The sequence below is a fragment of the Cladophialophora bantiana genome (assembly GCF_000835475.1).
Source record: "Cladophialophora bantiana CBS 173.52 unplaced genomic scaffold supercont1.12, whole genome shotgun sequence".
Taxonomy (NCBI): Eukaryota; Fungi; Ascomycota; class Eurotiomycetes; order Chaetothyriales; family Herpotrichiellaceae; genus Cladophialophora; species Cladophialophora bantiana.
This window is the reverse complement of record NW_015971586.1, coordinates 1,018,520-1,038,866: the sequence shown is the minus strand read 5'-3', so window position 1 is coordinate 1,038,866 and position 20,347 is coordinate 1,018,520. Positions and strand designations below refer to the sequence as shown.

Below are 20,347 nucleotides of genomic sequence, written 5' to 3'. Positions count from 1 at the left end.
GTAGGACTCTAGTTAGCTCTGGAACGCTCCCCCTGAACTGAAGGGATCTCGCCTTCTTCATATTTCGTCTCAAGTCTCACTTCCCAAGTGTTATTGTCCCCCAGCCTGTAAGCATTGCCCACAGGATAGTGTGCCGATCCAATCGGCAACAGAAGATGACGATCCATCCCGCTCTCGAGCTTTTCCACGTATGTGAAGAACTTCTCCCTGGAGAGACCGCGGAATGTCATCACGGTAGTAGCGCCTCGACGTTCCACTTCTACTTTGCCCAGGCGTGATTTGAGCGGTATTTGCAAGACCGCCGCAGGGTCATGGAAGAATATCATGAGCCTGAGCCCGATATCACGCTGAGGTCCATGTCTCCCATCCACGTAAGTCAGTCGTCGTGCTTTCCACTTTTGAACTGAAATCCAGTTTTGAACCGAAGTCGCCTCAATACCGTCCCGAATTTTTGACAGGTCTCTGGGGAACTCTCGCCTCGCCGAGACGGTGACAGGGTGCCTCAAGCTGTAGCATTGCCGCATCTCATCTTGAGGCCCGCCGCCGACGATGCCAAACGATTGAGGAATATACTGGACGATGGCCGCGTGGAAGTCGACCAATCCACTTTCAAAGTACAAGTCTATCCCAAACCCGTCAGCGCCCAGCCTCAAAATTCGACAGTGACCACGGTCTCCGCCATCAAGAAGCGCTGAATGAATCAATCGAACTTCTTCCTCGGGTAACCTTTTGGACACGATCTCCAGTTTGAAGGCTCTCTTGAACCAGATCTTTATCCAAAACCCACCCTTCTGGTGAAACAGTCTCAGTCTGCATGGGAGTCCCGCATTCTGAGGAGAATCAAGACCTGCAATGCGAACACCTTCCAATGCTACGAAAGAGGTGCCGTTTGTATCCATTGCAACCTCGACATAGCTTTTAGGGATGTCTCGAAGATCGTCGTTGTTGGCCGCCAGAAGTACACCGCTTGGGTCGTTCCTCGCTGCTAGATAATCATTCACAAGCACCGTAAGGCGCTCCGCGACTTCACTAGACGTAGGTCGGCCGGATGGATTGATTTCGAACATTTGGGACATTGTCGTAACAAGCCCTTCCATGTACGTGTGTAAAGCTGGCGATTCGATACTCAAGCTGTAAGCCAAGATCTTGTCAAGTTGCGTGGCCACCGCCGGATTGAGCTCCGGTCCGTCCATTCCGTCGATGTGATATGGGGTCACTTCGCTTCCAGGAACACGGATTCTGCGATCCTCGTCGAACCTTACCACGGATTCAACTTTACCAAGGCATAGATAGGTGTATAATTGGACCATGATGCAAGCTAGAGACCAGATGTCATATTTGAAGAGATCGCGAGAGCCAGGGCGCCCATTTGTCGTAGGGCTGGTATGGCTCGCATAACGAGATTCGACGAGGTGACGAGTCGGCATCGACTCAGGAGGAGCGTATTCCGGATCCCCTCCACGATAGCCATCCTCTCCGTGTTGGTCTATTCCAATGCGGACAACCTTAATAAGCGCTTGGCCAAAGTCAGTAATTTTGAATATCCCGTCCCAGGTGATGAGGACGTTCCTCGGTTTGAGATCAAAGTGAAACCCAACGATTTCCCTGTCATTACCCACGGCAATTTGCGGATGGTGAATTGTGCACAAGCCTTGAGCCATGCCTCTAACACCTGAACTGATCCAATCGTCAGGAAATTGTTTGTGGGTGTCATAATTTCGTGGAAGCTGACCATGATACAGTAAATCATGGAGGTTCAGCTCCACATAAGGAAAGAGCATGTTGATTTCGTCTCCAAAAGTGTAGAAAGCAATCAAATCTATCAAGTTTGCTTTGCCTTCTTTCTGCTGACGGATCACATCGAGAAAGTCTCGCTCCATTTGAACGGAGTTTTCAAGGGTTTGTCCCCTTATCCCTTGGATCATTTTTCGTGCAATGAAGAACTGCGCCACATTAGTCAAGGGGTCTTGTGATCAAAAAGCTCACGAACGATCAAATGCACTCACTTTCTGATCTGCTGAAGGTTGGGCCAATGGTTCTCCGGCGTATTCCTTAATCAACTCCTTGACATCGTCGTCAATGTACTCCGGATGCACTTCTACCTTAGAGACCGTTCCAAATGATCCGCTCTTGGCCGCGTCTTCCCTCAAAAATGGCAGACGAGTACCTGAAGGGAAGTTTCGGGCTGGGTGATCGAGTGAAATTCGCTCCGGCTTGAACATGGCCTTCGCGTGTCGGATTCTCTCCTTAACATCTTCAGCAATGTCCTCCTTACCGTCAAGGGCGTCAATACCCTCATCGGAAAGCAATGTCTTATATAGTCGGTAAAGTTGAGAGACCTGATCCGTATAGAGTAGTACCGCAACGATAATCTTGGGCTCGTCCCTTGGAGCCATAACTGCATCGATGATCCTGGTCCTTTGTCCACCACTGTAGCCTTCTGCTGGAGTCGCCCTTTCTAATACACAGCTCCGACATGCGCACTCCGTCAATTCACGCAACATGTCTCTGGTAACAAGCTCAATAATCGCTGAGCGAGGGAAAAATAGTTTTGGCTCAAGTTCGCTGAGCTTTCCCAGGGGCAAAGGACGAGGATGGGTGCTGCGAGGATCATGGACGACAGGAGGCTCCGCCTTTAGATACAACTTGTAGAGCCACTTTTGACAGGCATTGTCGAACTCGTGGTCTTCCCTGCCTTGACCTTGACGCAAAGAACGGAGTATATCCATTCTGAATACCGTGGAGTTGCGTCTCTGGTCAAGACAGGCAAGGCTGAAAGAGGAAATCTCATGCGGCAACGCAGACCCACCCGACCGGGGTGGTCCTCGTGCTCAATTGCCGAATCCGTATTGTGTTGGAAATGCGCACCAACTTTTATGTTTGGCTAGATTGGTTCGGAAGGGGAGACTCTTGTATATCCAGGATAGACACACGAACGCGCACGAAACTCGCGATAAGGCCTGGGGGTCTTGCAACTAACCGCCGAGGCCGGTGCCAAGACGTCTTCAGCTGTCCCATCTTGCCCCATGTAGCACGGCTGCCGGTACCGGGTAGGGGACATAGGGCGGCAGCATTGTTAGCCCAAAACGGGTTAGGTGCAACACAGCAAACTTGGGTCTTGGCATTTCGATCCCACAACGAAATTCCGGGTGTTTGGCCCTGCGATTTCGAGAAATTGCACGCAACTACAACTTATCGACATCAACCTTCCGATTTCAATTAGACAGTGTCTCTCTGCAAAATCGACAAGATGTCCACCGCCGAGCTCGCCAGCGCTTACGCCGCTCTCATCCTTGCCGACGACGGCATTGAAATTACAGTACGAAACCCCCCGCTCTGAACATTCCGAAATTCGATTGAAGGGACGTGGAACATGAGAGACTGACGCCTTGTGCTCTGCTTTGTAGGCCGATAAACTCAACACCCTCATCAAAGCCGCTGGTGTCGCCGACGTCGAACCCATCTGGGCTACTCTGTTCGCAAAGGCACTCGAAGGAAAGGATGTGAAGGATATGCTTCTCAACGTTGGCTCGGGCGGTGGAGCCGCGGCCGCTGCTCCTGCCGCTGGAGGTGCTGCCGGCGGCGCAGCTGCAGCTGACGAGGCGCCTAAGGAAGAAGAGAAAAAGGAAGAGGGTACGTCTCGACATCGCAAGATTTTACTTATCCCCGCAGCTCGCGAGATGTGAACATTCGCTAACACTGCGTCAACAGAGAAGGAAGAGTCCGACGAGGATATGGGTTTCGGTCTCTTCGATTAAGCGTCTGGTTCGCCTCGAGTTTGTTCTCACAAGCGGCGTTTTCCCTGTCACGACTTCTCCGAGGTCGATCGAAAAGTTATTTCCAAGGCATGCACCAATGCAGATTTGCTTCGCTTTGCTATGCTGGTGAACTGCCTGTGAGGCAGGGAAACAACAACAAGACCAACGAACATTGACATTTTAGGGGGTATCAAAATCAAAAGAAACAAAGTCGAGAACACCGGTCCGGGACGAGCGATGGCCAGCTAAGACTCATGCGGACTTATCCGAGCCAGACAGCCATATTGAAGAGAATTGATACACGAATGTCAATAACTCCAAAAGATTGTTTGACTCTGCTGGATGAACGACGTCCTTGACTGCCTATGAGACGCAAAGAATGTGGCCGTACATGTTGTGGATGATTCTCGTGCCAAACAATCTCCTTGTCAACACTCATCGTGCCGTTCTTGGATTATTGACCAACACCAGTCTCAGCGTCCCACATCGGCCTTCCTTTCCTTCTATGCTCCTTCAACTCTTTTTACTCCATTGGTGAAGAGGATCTCATGCGGATGCTCCCTGCCTCCGTCAGCCTTGTCGATACCCCGCTTGCTCGAATCTCCACACTTCTCCAACCCATGACTGACCTCTCTCAACCCTCCATAATTTTTAAATCATTCCTCCTCTGCTCGTGAGAACTATTTGACCTGCTTCTGACGTGACCGGTCCCGAGACGCTCTAGAAACCCCAAGGGCCTGCCTGGCTCCTGATGAAGACAGAGTCATTTCCACTGCGAAGATGACGTTCTCATTCGGCATTGACCACCTCGAGCCCGCTTTTGACGACCGTGACGTCCCATACATCACCTGGGGCCTCCGCTTCGACGAAGCCTGTGCTTACCATCTCGAGAACACACTCAGAGCCAGCCGCCCCTACATAATCGCCTCTAACTCGCTGTCGAAAAATACTAATGCGCTCAAACGGCTTCAAGATGCCCTGGACGACAAAGTCGTGGGGGTGAGGATCGGCATGACCCCACACACGCATTGGAATGAAGTGCTTGAGATCGCGGCTGACGCGGGGAAAAAGAGCCCTGACTCAATCATTACTCTAGGCGCAGGATCGCTTACTGATGCAGCGAAGGTGATCGCCTGGATGCTCGCCAATGATATCACCACGTCCGAAGAGATGGAGAAATTACTGGCCGAAGGGAAGAAGACATTCAAGGACCCGGCGATCCGTCACATCGCCATTCCAACCAGTTTATCCGGTGGAGAGTATCAGTCGATTGCGGGCGTGACGAGGGATGACGGTAGTAACCAGAAATGTCTCTTCGAGCCCCCAACCAGGAACCCAAGCCTGGTGGTGCTTGATCCAGAGCTCACGACTACCACCCCGGAACGGATTTGGTTGAGTACAGGGGTTAGGGCAGTGGACCACTGCGTTGAAACGCTATGCAGCCTGCTGTCGAACGAAAAAGGTGACAGCGAGGCCGAAAAGGGCTTGCTGAAATTGGTACCGGCCTTGATCCAAACACACAAAGACCCAGACGATCTGGATGCCAGGTTCGAGGCAATGCGAGGTGTGATCCAAGCCATGAGTGCCGTGGGGAGCGGTGTGCCTCTGGGAGCAAGCCATGCCATTGGCCATCAGTTGGGACCCTTGGGCGTGGGCCACGGAGAAACCAGCTGTATCATGTTGCCTGCGGTCTGCAAATGGAACGAGAAAGTTGGCGCAAATGTTGAAAGACAGGCTTATTGCAAACAGGTATTGCTCCGCTCGCCGGTTGTGAAGGCCTTATTGGAAGCGAAGTATGGTTCCGGGGAGGAGAGCCTCGAGAAGCTCGACCTGGGGGATGTTCTGGACGTGATATTCAGAGACCTGGGGATGCCGCGAACGTTGAAGGAGGTGGGCGTTGGGAGGGATAAGCTGGATGGGTTGGCGCAGAATAGTCTCAAGGATCACTGGATCCAGACGAACGCACAGCCTATCACGGAGAAAGAGCAGGTCATGGAGATCCTGGAGATGGTTGTCGCGTGAACGGGTGGTCTCGTTGTCCGGCTCCTAAGCAGGATGTGGAAACAAGCCTTCTTCCATTACGGACGTAAAATAGGGCTCAATTCTCCCTGGAAAACCCAGTTATCTTGATGCCATTCCCCGGTGAGCACACCGAACATCGTTCCTTCTGATTCTTCAGCTGCTTACCCTTCTCCGCCTCCCTGCAACTCCTATGTCACTTGGACGAGATTCGGATCTTCCTTCCTCAACGGCTTCGTTTGGTTTTTCATTTTGTCGGCCTGCCGACGTCGTCACCGAGGCTACCCTAAACCTCAGTTCCTCCATAAGCATCTCCAAAGAAGATGTTGGGATGTCTGAATTGCAAGGCTGAGGCTTGGCAGGGGTGGCCGGCCTTTCCCACCGTGAGGGAGGCGCATTGTTGACTTATTCCACCGAGTTTATATTACTTATCTGGTACGCCGAGAGGGAGAGGGAAAGGTACAGTTGAGTGCTACGTTAGCAGCATAAATGGCCATCTCGTGTCATGGTAGAGATACTCGTCGAGTGGTGGAGATAAAGAATCAAGATAGGCGATGCGCGAGTAGAACCACAAACTCGCGTTAACGGACAGGTCTTAACACTTGTTGCTCCCAGGAGGGAAGATCCGGTCGTAGATCTGACTATGTCTGATTATGAAACTTTGCTCAAAATGCGTGATTCGGTCACAGGGTATGAGAGGCAGAAGAAGCATTCTTCCTAAATCTGAAATTACGGAGTATCTGGACACCATACAAAAGGCTTCGTGGTCACACTGGATCTGAAGAAACCTAATAAATTGCTGGCAGATTTATGCCAGCGCAAAGGAATATCCCAATGAAGAAGCGGCCAGTCACCAAACGATTTGTATCACACCGCATTGCTGCACTTTAGGACAATGGAAGCCTCATTATTTGAACTTGTGTCAATCAACATCCCCTTAGTTTTCCCACTTGACAAAGGTCTTCGACTCTAACCATCTGCCAAATCGTACAACCCAGGTATCAATCCTAGAGAAATAGTCCGCAGTCCAGAGCACCACAGTTGTTGTAATCAAAATCCCAGGGAGGCCTGACCAGTAACCATCACCAAGGTGTGCGGCACGCCAAGGTTCAACAATAGGTTCGTAAAAGCACCAGTTGACGATATCATGCATGACGTAGATACCAAAAGAGAGGTCTCCCAGATACTGAGAGAAGCCCAGTTCGAAAGGAATCTGAAGCATGCGGCAATTATCCAAAGCGAAAACCAGAAGAGCGGCTCCAATACTAAGCCAGAAGTATTCGGTCGTCTCGATAGGATACCACCACGGTATGACTTTGCTGAGATAGTCCCATGGAAAGGGCCCTTGGTAACTCCATCCGTCTTGTGGAATTCCGAAGCAGAACAGTGCCACAACGACAAGAAGACTGCATCCGACTTTGTTGAGGATTTGCTGACAGGCTCTGCGGCTCGATGATGCTTCGTCGTCCTGTTGCTGTGGAAGAGGCACGGGGCACAGGCGTTCTGGGTGGCGATCGAATGAAAGATCCGCGATCATCAGACCGATCAGGAACAGGGCAGCATAGATCGTCCACCAGAAGTAACAGAGAAGTATCAGAATACTACAACAGATCCTCCGACCTCTTGTAGATAAGAAAGCGGCGACTGCACAGAATGAAAAGAGCACCATGCTTCCTCTGAACTCGACGGGGATAGTCCACATCGGATCGAGGTATTTCGTGCGGAAGACGCTTGGATACCACCAGCCCTTGATATCAGCGAAAGGATTGGTAGTACAGGCAAAATCCCAGAACCAATCCCACATTTGAGCAGGGAAAGAGTCCTGATGGAGATCCCCTCGACACCAGCCGAGATATGAGGCAGTGGCAACGATCAAAGAGCCGAGGCCCGTCGGAATGAACAGTCGAAACCATCGTCGAAATGTCGACGAGGCCAAAGCCCGCAGGAGGTCGTGCTGCTGATTGCGCATCATTTTGAGCAGTCGGTAACTGAGAACGTATCCGGAGATGACGAAAAATACTTCAACCATGGCTCGACCGTTGAGAAAACCGCGGATGACTGGCTGCTCTAAAAGCCACGTTCTGTTCCAGAACATGTGAAATCGGAGGACGAGAAGAGCCGCCCAGCCTCTCAACGCATCCAAATAAGCAGTTGGGTGTAGTTTCTTCTTTCTTTTCAAACCTCCTGGGCGCAGAAACCGCGGGAGTGCAACCACAATGCCAGCGAGAATGAGAGAGGCGGCTCTCTTTGCGTTAGGTAGGTCGGCTGTTGTCGAGGGACTCCATTTCGATGGGACCTCCCATCTTAAGGACGTCCGCCAGCCGAGCAATCGACACCACTTGGGCAAGTGCTGTGCAGGGATCTTTTCCAGGTCGATGTTTGGGAGCTCGAAATCATCCATATGGTCACTTATTCCAATGTCGGTAGCAAGGGGCATATATTGGTCCATTTTGGTCAGGCGAAGCAGGAAGCCTTGCCGCAGGTCTATCCGAGAAACCAAAGAGAGCAAAGGCTGTGGGAACTTAGGGACAAACGGAGTAGCATGCAGGAAAGGTTTCGTCCTACAATATCAGTTCGGAAGGAGTTCAGGGAGAATCTCAGCTGTCTACGCATGGACCACATTCCCGAGCGACAGCAAAGTGAAGCAGGGACCGCTCGTGCAACATGGCGAGCCATCGCCAAACACTTAGGCAGCATCCAGCACATTCTTGTGGTGTACCCCCTTGCTGAGACTTTGATGACTCCATACTATCGACGTGGAACCGGTCCTGCAAACCCGTAATGCTTCAAACAAAGTTAGACTAATAGCGGACTGCGCATTCCATTACCCTTGTTGAACGTGCCAAATCATTCTTTATCCCTTGCACCATAGCCGAAGATAAAAAACATATCAAAAGTCTGTCAATCATTTCGGGGGAGGAGGGAGATATCGGTGAAGGGGCTGTGGGATTGAGGTGGCCTGCCGAGTGTCGAAAGGCTGAGGAATGAGGAGCTCATTCCTGCCAGGTCGAGGGAGCGCGTTTTGATGAGCACCTTGCCATGCCGCAAGTTTGAAATCTCTGCTTCTGCTGTCAGTAGTAAAGAGAAAGTGCTGACAGCTGTCAACCTCGGCCATTGCGACAGATGGCAAACAAAACAACTGTAGACCCTGTAATAGCATCAGCATGCACCTCAAACGCTCCCGTCCCCACGCCGCATCTGCTCATACTGACATCAAGTCGGAAATGAGGTCGTAGTCGCCATGCCACTCCGCCTTAACTGTAGGCCGTCCTCCTCCTGATGAATCTTTCGCGCAGAAGCCTCGATGTGTTTACTGGACGATCGTCGTTTGCCAAGCCGGGGTCGGATTGACAAGTTGGCAAGGGGAATTCGAGAGCAGCCTGTTTCAAGTCCCAGGGCATGTTGCTGGACGTTGTTTTTGGCCGTCTATGTCTAGATCAACTAGTCCTTGAGTGTTTGAAAGACTCGTTTTTGATGAGCTCCAACGTCCTCCTTTCCATTGTTGATATACTCAACACCTAGTTCAGTTTATTCGTGCCGGTGTGGTCCACATTGGCCTCCGGAGGGTCTCCGGGGGGAGGGAGAGGCAATGGGTCAGGAAGCCATCAAACACAGCAACATCGAAAACCTGCCGAGAAATGGCACCCCTGGAGGAGGGAAATGAGCCGCCGCAGCTGTGGTATAGTCATTGTTCCCTTTGGGTTGTTCCCCTGCTGCATCTCTTTCGCTCCTATTTTGGGGCTTGCCCTCGCTGATTCTGGTCAGGGGATATGTCATGTTTTTAGGTTTGCGGGAGTTCATCGACCCTTGCAGGGAGGGTCTCGTTGGGCTCGTATCTCGGGTTCCGACACGAAATACGCATCTGCAAAAGTCACAAGTCTTTCGACTTCGACGGACATGGATTTTGGCTGGGTATAGAACCAGAGAGGCAGAAAGACACAGAAAGCCGTGTAATCGAAGAGGTCTCATTCCATCTCAGCGACAAGAGAAGGACTCCGCTTCGGTGCCGGTAGAGTAAAAGAGGTTTCGAGGTACTCGGCACATGGCGAGATGGCATTCTGGCGAACTACTCCGTACAGTAGCTATCATGGCCAGCTATGGGCCTGCGCAAACTGGGCTACGGCGGATAATTGTGTCGCGTCTCGTCAGAGCCTCGGCAACGGAGGAAATATTCTTCCGACTTCCGACGTCATTCCAACTTCCTCGTGTCGTCCTTGACTGCGACCCGAATTATTCATGCTCGCTAAAGAGGCGCTTCTTACTCCGTAGCGATTATCCTCGTACAACCCGCAGAATGGGCCCGACGCCCTTGGTGAGTTGCTTTGAGCGTACCAAGTAGACACGGAGAACGCTTGCCGCGCCGTTGCCTGGTTTCTACGTCGCTCGGCTGGTGGGTACAGCCTTGTCCCGCTTCGCATCTCGTCTTAACCACTTTCGGGTTCAGCTTGCGAGGTCACACCACGGCGCCCAATACTCTTCACGAGCGAAGTCTCAGCTAGAGTGCCTTGCTCGAGCCTTTGCATGGCCATTCAGTCATAGTTGTCATCGCCCAGCCGCATGGCAGACGTCGATAAAACACGAGTTGGGCGACCAAGACCACATGTCTGGATCTCGAAACAGCCCTCATGTATCCACACGGGCGGTCCTCTCATCCTGCCTCTGGCTTTGACGGTCATGCTTGCGACGTGGGCGGATTCCCATGTTCGAATCTTTCGTATTCGCATCTCTGGCAATTCCAGAGCCTTGTTTCGCAGACTTCGCGTGTCGTCAGTCTTGGTTTCGTTGGTGCCTGAGGATTAATCCGTCAAATGGTTCCTTGGGTACATCGAGGTGTATGAATTTATATACCTTTATCTCCTCTAACCCTGCATATTCCCACTCCATTTCCATCATTCCTTGTCTTCTTGTACTCCTGTCTTCGACCATTTCCTGAAGAATGGCCAACAACGGCAACTCAACTTACTACTTGCCCCTCGCTAACTGCACCGAAGTCACACCCCGGTGTCCAGTTGAGCACTCAATCTACGGCTATTATCCCTCGATCGGTGCAAATGCCTTCTTCGTGGCTTTCTTCGCCATGTGTGGTGCCCTCCAACTCCTTTTTGGCATCCGCTACAAGACATGGACGTATCTGATTGCCATGTTGTTGGCCTGCGTTGATCAATCGCTCGGCTACGTTGGCCGTGTGATCCTGCACAGCAACCCGTTCAACGAGATCGGTTTCCAGATCCAGATTTGCTGCCTGATCCTGGGTCCTGCGTTCAACTCTGCCGCCATCTACCTGGTCCTCAAGCACATAACTCTGACATTCGGACCAGAGTATTCCAAGATCAAACCAAACTGGTACACATGGATCTTCATCACCGGAGACCTCGTATCACTAGTGATTCAGGCAATTGGTGGTGGCATGGCCGCTACCGCCAACGACAACCAATCCCAACAAGACATCGGTGACAACCTGATGATGGCGGGTATCGCCTGGCAAGTGGTCACCTTGATCTTCTTCGGTGTAGCTGGGGCATGGTACGTCTTCCGTCGCTGGCGAGCCCACGAAGTGCCACTTTCAGCCGAGGCCACGGGTTTCCTGAGAGACAGGAAATTCCGGCTGTTTGTGCACGGATTCATCCTCGCGTATGCAGCGATTGTGATTCGATGTATCTATCGGATTGTTGAGATGGCCGGTGGATGGGCGAATCCGGTGATGCAGTTTGAGCCTGCTTTCATTGCGCTTGATGGATGGTATGTGTCGCGTCTCCCTTGCATTGCTCTCCTCGTCATTTCCATGATATCCCCATACTTCCCATCCCATTACCCCAGGAACCTATTTCATGGAACCCAGTGACTAATTGCTAAACTATCACATTTAGCATGGTTGTGTTCGCCACCCTCGTCCAAACAGTCTTTCACCCAGGATTTTGCTTCCCACGTCTCTCAACTGGATACGTCCCTCCTCCGCCGTCGTCGACCGTCTCGGCGCCTCCTAGAGAGTACAAATCGTCGAGTGTGCTCTCCACACCACCTGGCGAGTCGGTGGAGATTGACAAAGAGAAACACGTCCGAGAAGATGCTTAAATATTTGCTTTGCAATCGGCTGTTCCCAGGCCCATCTTCGACGAGTCATGTGGATGAAGCCCTAAACGGCGCAGGACGATTCGTGACCGCAACATCTCCCACCGCAGCTCTCCATCGCTTTCTCCTTGGGCCCCGTTACCGTGACAATTGCCACCACAACCACTTTCTGCATGGTCGGCGACCTCAAACCCTATTTGCTTGAAAGCACCGCAACTACAGAAGCCATGCACGTGGGACCTGAACGCAAGAAAGAACAGCAAACTCCTCAACCCAGGCTACGATGAGGGCTATACGTATATCCAGCACCCCAGGGATCAACTGTTCGAATTATGCTCAAAAGTCTCGCTTCCTCGGCTTCTTTGTCTTCAGTACTTCTTAACCTTTGCATTCTTATGTGTTCACACAACGACCCACAGCGCCCGGATTAGTTTGAAATGTCTGACATTTTTTGGCATGTGTACATTGAGAGCACCCGGATAGATCGCAGAGACTGTACAACAAGCAAGTTCTCCTCCTTCCATCCGTATACGGACAGATCGACCAATGGCTAGACAGGTTAGATAGATGAAGAGGGAGCGAGAGAGAGAGTCTCACGAACTCGGCATGAATACAGCACGGACTCACTCCACTGATCAAAGCGCGGGCGTTTCCTCCCCTTTCTTCCGTTGTTTCTGCAGGCGCATACTATATATACCGGGTGTGTCCCACGTAGGTGTGTAGATAAACTATTTGCATGCGTGTTGTATAGATACGCACAGAGTAAGCTAGGGACTTGAGAGAGAATCAGAGGATGTCCTCCACGAGGGCCAATGGGAGTTTAGAGAGTGTGAGAAAAAGAGATATAGAGACACAGATAGGGACAGAGATAGAGACGGGAACAGGCTGGCGAAGGTGGTGGCCGGGTTCGATATGTCGAGAGCGCGCTATGCGCATTCTCTCTGTCGTCGCCGTCGCCGTCGTCATTATCATCATCGTCAGCCTCTTCGCCATAATTGTCGCCGGCCTCATCGTCGTAATCATCGTTAGCACTAGCGACCGCGGGATCCACACAACACCAATGACGAAAGGGGCCAAAGGAAGCAGGACAATGTGAATTTTGCTTCATGGCACTGTCTCTGCAGTGCATTTGCTCAACCCCCGACGGGTGAGCAGATCTGGTAAGCAGATCTCTGGTGGGTATCATGGTTATGTACTCAAAACAGGCTGGCTGTTGTGATGAATGCCTGCCATTCAACCGAACGACGCCTGTGCGGATCCCGCCTTCCCAAGCCACAATGTCGATGCCGGGCAATCAAGCACACAATATGTAAGCGAACCTCCCTTGCCTTGCCATCATGTCACCTCCGGGCTCTCAGCCACACGACGTGTAAGGAAATTGCCTTGACAAGCCAACCTCTCACTTCTCTTTGTTATCATCACCATCTTTCTCCGCATCCTTTCCAGCCTGCTTCTTGGCCACCTGGTCCTTCTTGCGTTGAAGGGCTTGGATTTGCATGGCCTCCAACTCCCCCGTCCAGCCAGACATTCCACCAATGTCGAACCCGAATCCTTGCTCTCTGGCACGCGCATTCGCCTCGGTTCCCTCTCCGGTGGCCCTCATCCTAGCTGCCTCTGCGGCACGTCGCTGGCGAACAGCGTTGAGGGCATCGTCAATTCCGAGGGTCAATGCCTCCTGAGTCGCGCGTGTGGCAGTGGCACGCAGTGGTTGCTCACCTCGCGCAACCGCCACAGTCTCGGATCGGAGAAGGCGCTGTCTAGCCTGCGCGAATGCGGCACGGCGGGCTTGAGCAGAGGGGAAATTAGTGTTGACGAGATCCTCTAGCTCCTTGTACAGTTGGTCCTTGGCGCGGTGCTGGGGAGGAGTATCGCGTGGGAGGGCGGAAGCGTTGTTAGGCCCGGCAGTAGAAGCGGAAGCACAGCGGCGACCAGCGCGAGGACCAGCAGGAGTGGCAGTACCAGACGCATCGGCGGCGGTCATGGGAGAAGTAGTAGCACCGGCGTTGGCAATGCGTGCACGCGCACGGAGTCTTTCGCAGCGACGAGTGCGTGGATCCTGGTTGGGGAATGGATCGCCAGCAGAGGTAATACCATCGGTATCGGTGTAGATATCGTTGTGGACGACAGATGCAGCAGGGCGTCGCGAACGACGAGTGCGAAGACCCCACGGATCGTCATGCCCTGCGCCCGGGTCCTTGATGGAAAGGCCTCGAGTACCAGCGGTCACAGCAGAAACGGGGTCATCAGAGGTGATAGCAATGTTGGAACAGGTAGCGGAAGCGCTAGCAGCAGTAGTGATGGTGTCTTTGTTGACATGATTGTCTTTGGCGGCTTCGTCAGAGGATTCCATCGTGGTTGGAGTGGATTCAGCAGCAGTGCCCGTGGTGGCAGCGTTATCCTTGTTGATATCTTCCTCTTTGGCACCTTCGGCAGCGTGCTCTATCTTGGTGATGTGCTTGTTGACATCTTGTTTGTCCTCGACGAGTTCAGCCTCCACTTTGTCTTCACCCTTGTTCTTGGCAGCAGGCTTCTGTTGCTTCTCCTGGATGAAGAGGTTCTGTTCACCAGCCATCTTGTCAAATCTAGCGGCCATGAAGTATTCGATTGGGCGAGGGTCAAGGTCAATAGACTTTTCAGTTCTGATAGCAGCAGCGATCTCTATGATGCCGATGCAGACAAAAGAAGCGTGTCGCTCAGCGTATTGTACCAGAGAAATGTCGAGGTTTTTGAGATCTGGGTGAAGGCGAAGGAAATTTGCACACTCAACCGACCATTCAAGAAAGTAGTCGACAATGATGCCAATCACGTCGAATTCCTTCAGAGGGTGCTTTGCTTTGATGACAAACTCAATCTCATCGGGAGGGAGATCGATGTATTTGGGTTGTATGGGACTGGTGAAGAGGCCGATGAATTTGGAGGCGCGGATGGCTTTGATGATCTCTCTTTTGATGTCCAAGTCAATGCGCCACACTCTCTTGCCAGTCGACTCGTCGACAGTCAAGTAAGCAGTGGTAAAGAGGTGACGTAGGAGATCTCTGGCAGCTTCCTGATTCCTCTCGAAAGTGCGGTAGATACGCTCTCCAAGTAAGCAGGCCTGAAAGTGAGAGTTATGTCAGTATGGGCAGATCTGAAACGGGCGTTGTCCCCTCTGGGGAAGGAGGGGAGAACCGTACAACTTGTCTGTAATCGTCTTTCAGATCAAGGGCTTGGAAGGTTTCACACAAGAGACCAGGCTTTATGACCCTCGCAGTGTTGACGGAATCGTCAACCGCTTTTTCACCCTCGCCTTGAGAAGAAGTTGTAGAGGGCGACGTGGATGCCAAAGGCTTGGCTGAATCTCCAGTAGATGTTTCCGGAACCTGATCAAAGAAGTCTTGGGTGATGCGGGCATGACGAGCAGCCTTTCTCGAATTTGTGCGTCCCATCGCGGCTGAGGACTGAACGATCCACAGCGATGGTCGCGGTTGGGAAGATGTGCGAGTTGCAGTAGAGGTGTGATATCAACCATCTCGGTGGTATCACTACTGCAGAGCGTTGAAAATGTTGTGGAAGCCATCGCTTGGCACTAACGACAGTGTGCTCACCAATCTTTCTGCAGCACCCGCAGTGAAGACGGGTGAGCACACTGTTGCGATGTTAATGGTGCGGAATGGGTGAGATACCTTGTAGAGGAGATGGGGTTGACAGTTCGTTCCATGGGAGGGCTTAGCGCCTTGGCAGCCTTGTCCAGCCTTGCCGCGCTCTACCGGACTTGGACGTCCACCCAAGCACCCTCAGCACCACCAGGATGTCTTCGGTTTGCTCATGAGGCTTTGAAACCAGTTTAACCCAAAAATACCTGCTCTGGTATTTGGCGGACGCACTCTGTATTCACCAAATGTCTATTTATCGATTTAACAGCGCCATTGTTGGCAAGCTGCTCCTCTCCCTAACTGTCAAAGAGGTAGCCTTCAGATGAGAAACCCAGAGCAAACTACTCAGTCAACATGTCGTCTCTGTCCGGGTTCTTACTGTCTTCATCATGCGCCATTGTCAAGGTTTTGGCACAGACACGCTTCCAGCACAGCGTAGTCTGAGGGCGGTCGTCTATCTTTGAGAGCACGTTGACTTGCATCATTTCATTGACATCATTACAGGGGTGGTATCTCTGGGCTTACCCAAAGCCCTCCGCTCTCTCCCTGTTACCGTCCGCCGTTATCATCAAGATCATGAAAACAAATGAGTCTATCAAACGTCCAAAACCAGTTCCTGGCTATCAGGTCAGCCAAAAAGAGAAGGGAAAACAGAAACAAAAGCAGGGATATCATCGAAAGCGCCAAGTCGCAGGCAGTAGCATCAAAGAAACCTCAATCGTGTACTCAGCTCCCCATGTACATCTGCTGTGCCCCTGGGTTCGCAAAGTCCATCCCGTTGCCACTGACATACCCATCAGATATGTCCTCATCATAATACTCTCCACCGCTCGATGCATCGAAGCTCGCTCTCCCCATACCACCAACGTCGCTGAGATCTCCTTGATCGTCGACGGTTGAAATTTGCGACCAATCGATATTCTGCAATGCAGGATATTGTTGCAGGAGCGCGGCGGGTAAAGCGAACCCACCAGCACCTGTGGTAGGGTCCATGCCAATTATCATTGGCTGAGGGACGGGTTGTAGCCCGCCCTGCTGGGCAAAGTGTGCCTGTTGCTGTTGCTGCTGCTCCATCATCGCTCTGTTCTGTCGCTCTGCTTTCTCCTCTTCAAGAAGGGGTTTGATACATATCCGTCCAGCTTCACTGCGGAAATGCCTGCCTAGAGCGTCTGCTCTGGCAAACCGTCTTCCGCATCCCCAATGCTGGCCTGGTGTAGAGTGAAGTTCGCCTTTGCAGACGAACTTCTTCTCTCCACTATGTAACCCTTCATGGCGCTTCCGATCATGTTGTCTCGCAAACGCCTTCCCACAGACTGTACACACGAAAGGTCGTTCATCGGTATGCGTTCGCAGATGGGATCGCAGATTGTAAGCTCGAGTAAAGCGTTTCGGACAGAGATTGCATTGGAACGTCGCTGGATGTTTTTGGACTCTTGTGTTTGATCCGGACGGAGAAGCATTCGGTCTGGTAGGATCGGCGAGATCTAGAATGTAATCCCTGCTTTGACCCATCGAGGAGGTACTAGCTCGGCGGTTCTTGTCAATGCGTCCGGATTGCACGCCCGGTCCAGGAGATGATTCCCGAGACAGAGATTGGCCTCTTTCAGGAGTGCTAGATCGGACAGAGAGACTGTTGCGATTGGCGTTAGTCGCAGTGAGCCCAGGCGAACTCGACCTCGACAAAGGCCGTGTGAATGTGACATCGGATTTGCTTCGATTACGACCTCCTAAATCTCGAGTCAGCGTTTCTTAGCCACGTCAGTTGAGAGGTGAATAACATACTGTTGTTCGAAGGGGGACTCAAAGCACCCTCTGTCGCCTCGCCCTGCGGTCCAAAGCTTTGTTGCCTCGAAACCGGGGCAGGTTCGATATTAATTGTTGGAGGTTGGAATTGGTCGGCCTGGCCAATGTCCGAGACGACCGAAGTATTCCGCATATGGTTGCTCGGAACGACAGGCGGCTGATACTGGGGGGCTTGTGTGGTATACACGTCAGGCACGGGGATTCCCAAAGATTGGCTTAGACGTAAGCCACCTCCATCCATTCCGAGGCCCTGTTGGTTGGCTTCCATGTTTGGCATCAGCCTGGGAGACCGGTACGGGGCTTGGTCACCTAAGCTAAAGCTTTCCATACCGAACGCATTGCTGGTGTCCGGCTGTGCGGGAAGATACGGCGAGTGATTGATATCCACTCCCGGGTTGTGTAATTCTGTATGAGCAAGGTAGGGGGAATGGTTCGCGGACGAGACGTCGCTATGCTCTGATGGCGCTCTCCGGTGCTGTTGGAAACTCAAGCCAGAATAGGCACTGGAAGGGTCAAGCGATGCGTTTCTTGAATGCTGGGGGGTGTAGAACTGGCCGTTTGTCGAAGCAGGCGAACCTGGTTGGGACGAATAATTCTCTGGCGGTTGCAGATTTGGTGACTGATGATCCTGGGGTGAAGAAACTTTGCTCAACTCTGCCGGATTTATGTTGTTCTGAGGGTTCATGTCGAAAGGCTGATTCAAGGAATAGGTCTGGTTGAAATCACCGGGCATGTTTTCGCCCTGATACAAGTAACTATCGTCGTTGAAAGACTGATCCAAACCCTGCCCTCCGAATTGATTGTCTGAATAGATGTTCTGGTGATATTGGCTATTGTCATAGAAACCGGGCTCGTTCGAATTGGGTCGGAGGCCGCCTGGTTGCTGGGAAGCAAGGAACGGGTTGTTGAAGACGCTGTTGGAGGTATTGAACTTGCCAGTGGTCAAAGCTTGCTGAACCGAAGGGTCTACTCCTGGTACAATGCCGGAGAAATGGTTTGGGGAAGGCTGAGGGCTTATGTGCTGCGCATTGCCTCTTGAAGGAGATCTCCCCCGGGAATTGTCCATCTTTTTCAACACAACCGCTCAGGCACGATCCACCAAATTAGAAGAAGTGTGGAGAGAGGACCCGATGGGAAGGGTGACAGGATCGCTTGGGGCCGTCAAGAACAACGCTCCCGCGAGGACTCAGCCGTCTGAGGCCGGTATAAGTCTCGAGGATGGGATCAATGGGCCGTGAGAATGTGGTATCCAAGTGCACCTTGCGGACTAGCCTGTGGCGCAGTAAGTTAGAGAGGATGCTCTCGTGGGAAGCGTCGTCGGATCAGGCTGGGGGGCCATACTCAGCCGCGCGCAGTGAGGCTATGCCGCAGCGCAATGATATAAAGTAGTCGCAGAGATGTTGCCGATGCTTGGAACTGTCCAGGTGAAGCACTACCAGATCGTCGCGACGCCAATACAGAGCGGAAGAATGGACAGATACGGGTTCGCGGTGGGCTAGAGATGAGGTGTTCAGTGAGTGTGATGCGTACTGGGAGCGGCGAGCTGGAAAATATGAGTCGCAGAGATCAATAGCGGCTCGATAAGAGGAGGCTTGGCAGGTAGGGAAAGGGAAAGACGGTATAAGAAGGTGAGGTAATATATTCGACGGAGAGGTCGAGGAGATGTAGAACTCAAGCTGCGACCAATATGCGGTATACAGAATGGAAAGACGACAACGGGGACGAAGGAGTGCGAAGTACTCGAGGTGTGAGATGCGCGATGCCGGATGGGCCCCAAATGGCACCAGATGGGGATCCTAAAGAAAGGTGCCATGGTTAACGAATACCTGGACTTGAAACGAGCGAAACGCCACGCCGGGGGGGAGTCTCGGCATTCCCATTGGCCTTGGGAGCTGGCCCTAGGTGCTATTTGACTACCTACAGTAGGTAGCCGACCCCTCTATTCTTTCGGGAGTGCGTGCCAAAAGGCTGCCAAAGATCCCTGAAGATCCCTGAGAAGCGGCCACCATCTGGACGGAGTACATGTACCCGGTACCTGTGGGCACCTCGCTGCGAGCACACAGGCCCCGTAAGTATTTCCCTAAGCACAGGGACAAAGACAAGCGCTGGTAGGTACTCCGTACCCCGTCACCCCACCACCCACCACCCACCAGCACCATTGCACCACCGGGAAGCCAGGGTCGCTACGGTGTGATTCTGGAATATGACGCCCAAATCCACACCTAGCCTTGAGTTCTTGTTGCCCTTTGGTCACGCCAGAGTCAAATGGCCACAATCACCTGGCATCCGCTCCCCTGGTGACATCTACCTCTGACCAACAGCGCCGACAGTGGATAGTATCGGCGTGTCTGCCTTATTACATAACTCTCTGCCTTGCTCTGCTAGCTCCCTTGGTGCCCTTCTTGCCCTCATCGACGTAATGTGCCATGTGGTATAGACAACGAAACTCCCGTCACTACTCGTGTCTACAAAGTGCCGCCAGCCCAGGTCCTGGTGCCTGGCACAACCTTGCCCATGACGTTAGAATGGTATAACGAGTAATCATATCCGACAAGCCGACTCCTGGAATCGCTTCTACCAAGTAGGGAATTTACTATTGCATGTGTTGTGGCTGTGCACTGGGTGCCTGCCAAGTTAAGATCGGTCCCTCCTGCACTCCGACCACACGAGGTACTGTGCTACAACAGACGCCATGATGCCGTCCCGTCAAGTGCTACAAGAGTCTCCAGCCAAAAGAAAATGCTTCATATTCGATATTGTAAATCTTTTTGTCTTTTCATTACCGCTTTCCTCGCGTGCTTCTCCCCCTGAATTTTTTTGGTCTTTTTGTCGGCGTTCTTCTCTATTTTACAAAACACCAGGTCGTTCAGCCTTCCAACAAGGATAAAACGTTAGACCCTTGATTTGTGCCTCATCCGACTTCTGCTCTTCTGATTGTAACTCCCTTTTGCTGATTCTTCGTTGTACTAGGGAGGCCGGTGTTATTCGTGCGTTCCGACGCCCGAAACACCCTGCTCCCCAACCCCAAAAATGCTGCCATAGATAACACCCTGCTGACCCTTGTAC

The 20,347-nt window shown here is 52.2% G+C and overlaps 7 protein-coding genes across 7 annotated transcripts; 3 read left to right on the top strand and 4 right to left on the bottom strand.

Annotated features, from left to right (window-relative positions):
• Positions 1-8: 8 nt before the first annotated feature.
• On the bottom strand, positions 9-2,396 carry Z519_08282 (uncharacterized protein; the record flags this gene model as incomplete). Its single annotated transcript, XM_016766010.1, has 2 exons — positions 9-1,943; positions 2,007-2,396. 2 exons carry the CDS (start codon positions 2,394-2,396, stop codon positions 9-11), a joined length of 2,325 nt encoding a protein of 774 aa, XP_016618055.1.
• An 854-nt stretch (positions 2,397-3,250) lies between these two features.
• Z519_08281 (60S acidic ribosomal protein P1) lies at positions 3,251-3,758 on the top strand (the record flags this gene model as incomplete). The annotated part of the gene is made up of 3 exons (XM_016766009.1): positions 3,251-3,319; positions 3,408-3,633; positions 3,712-3,758. The coding sequence occupies 3 exons, from the start codon at positions 3,251-3,253 to the stop codon at positions 3,756-3,758; spliced, it is 342 nt and encodes a 113-aa protein (XP_016618054.1).
• A 780-nt stretch (positions 3,759-4,538) lies between these two features.
• Positions 4,539-5,780, top strand: Z519_08280 (uncharacterized protein; the record flags this gene model as incomplete). Its single annotated transcript, XM_016766008.1, has 1 exon — positions 4,539-5,780. One exon carries the CDS (start codon positions 4,539-4,541, stop codon positions 5,778-5,780), a length of 1,242 nt encoding a protein of 413 aa, XP_016618053.1.
• A 934-nt stretch (positions 5,781-6,714) lies between these two features.
• Positions 6,715-8,226, bottom strand: Z519_08279 (uncharacterized protein; the record flags this gene model as incomplete). The annotated part of the gene is made up of 1 exon (XM_016766007.1): positions 6,715-8,226. One exon carries the CDS (start codon positions 8,224-8,226, stop codon positions 6,715-6,717), a length of 1,512 nt encoding a protein of 503 aa, XP_016618052.1.
• Positions 8,227-10,713: 2,487 nt separating this feature from the next.
• On the top strand, positions 10,714-11,849 carry Z519_08278 (uncharacterized protein; the record flags this gene model as incomplete). Its single annotated transcript, XM_016766006.1, has 2 exons — positions 10,714-11,516; positions 11,645-11,849. 2 exons carry the CDS (start codon positions 10,714-10,716, stop codon positions 11,847-11,849), a joined length of 1,008 nt encoding a protein of 335 aa, XP_016618051.1.
• A 1,396-nt stretch (positions 11,850-13,245) lies between these two features.
• Positions 13,246-15,271, bottom strand: Z519_08277 (uncharacterized protein; the record flags this gene model as incomplete). The annotated part of the gene is made up of 2 exons (XM_016766005.1): positions 13,246-14,940; positions 15,020-15,271. 2 exons carry the CDS (start codon positions 15,269-15,271, stop codon positions 13,246-13,248), a joined length of 1,947 nt encoding a protein of 648 aa, XP_016618050.1.
• A 933-nt stretch (positions 15,272-16,204) lies between these two features.
• Positions 16,205-18,347, bottom strand: Z519_08276 (uncharacterized protein; the record flags this gene model as incomplete). Its single annotated transcript, XM_016766004.1, has 2 exons — positions 16,205-17,205; positions 17,261-18,347. 2 exons carry the CDS (start codon positions 18,345-18,347, stop codon positions 16,205-16,207), a joined length of 2,088 nt encoding a protein of 695 aa, XP_016618049.1.
• Between the last annotated feature and the right edge of the window lie 2,000 nt (positions 18,348-20,347).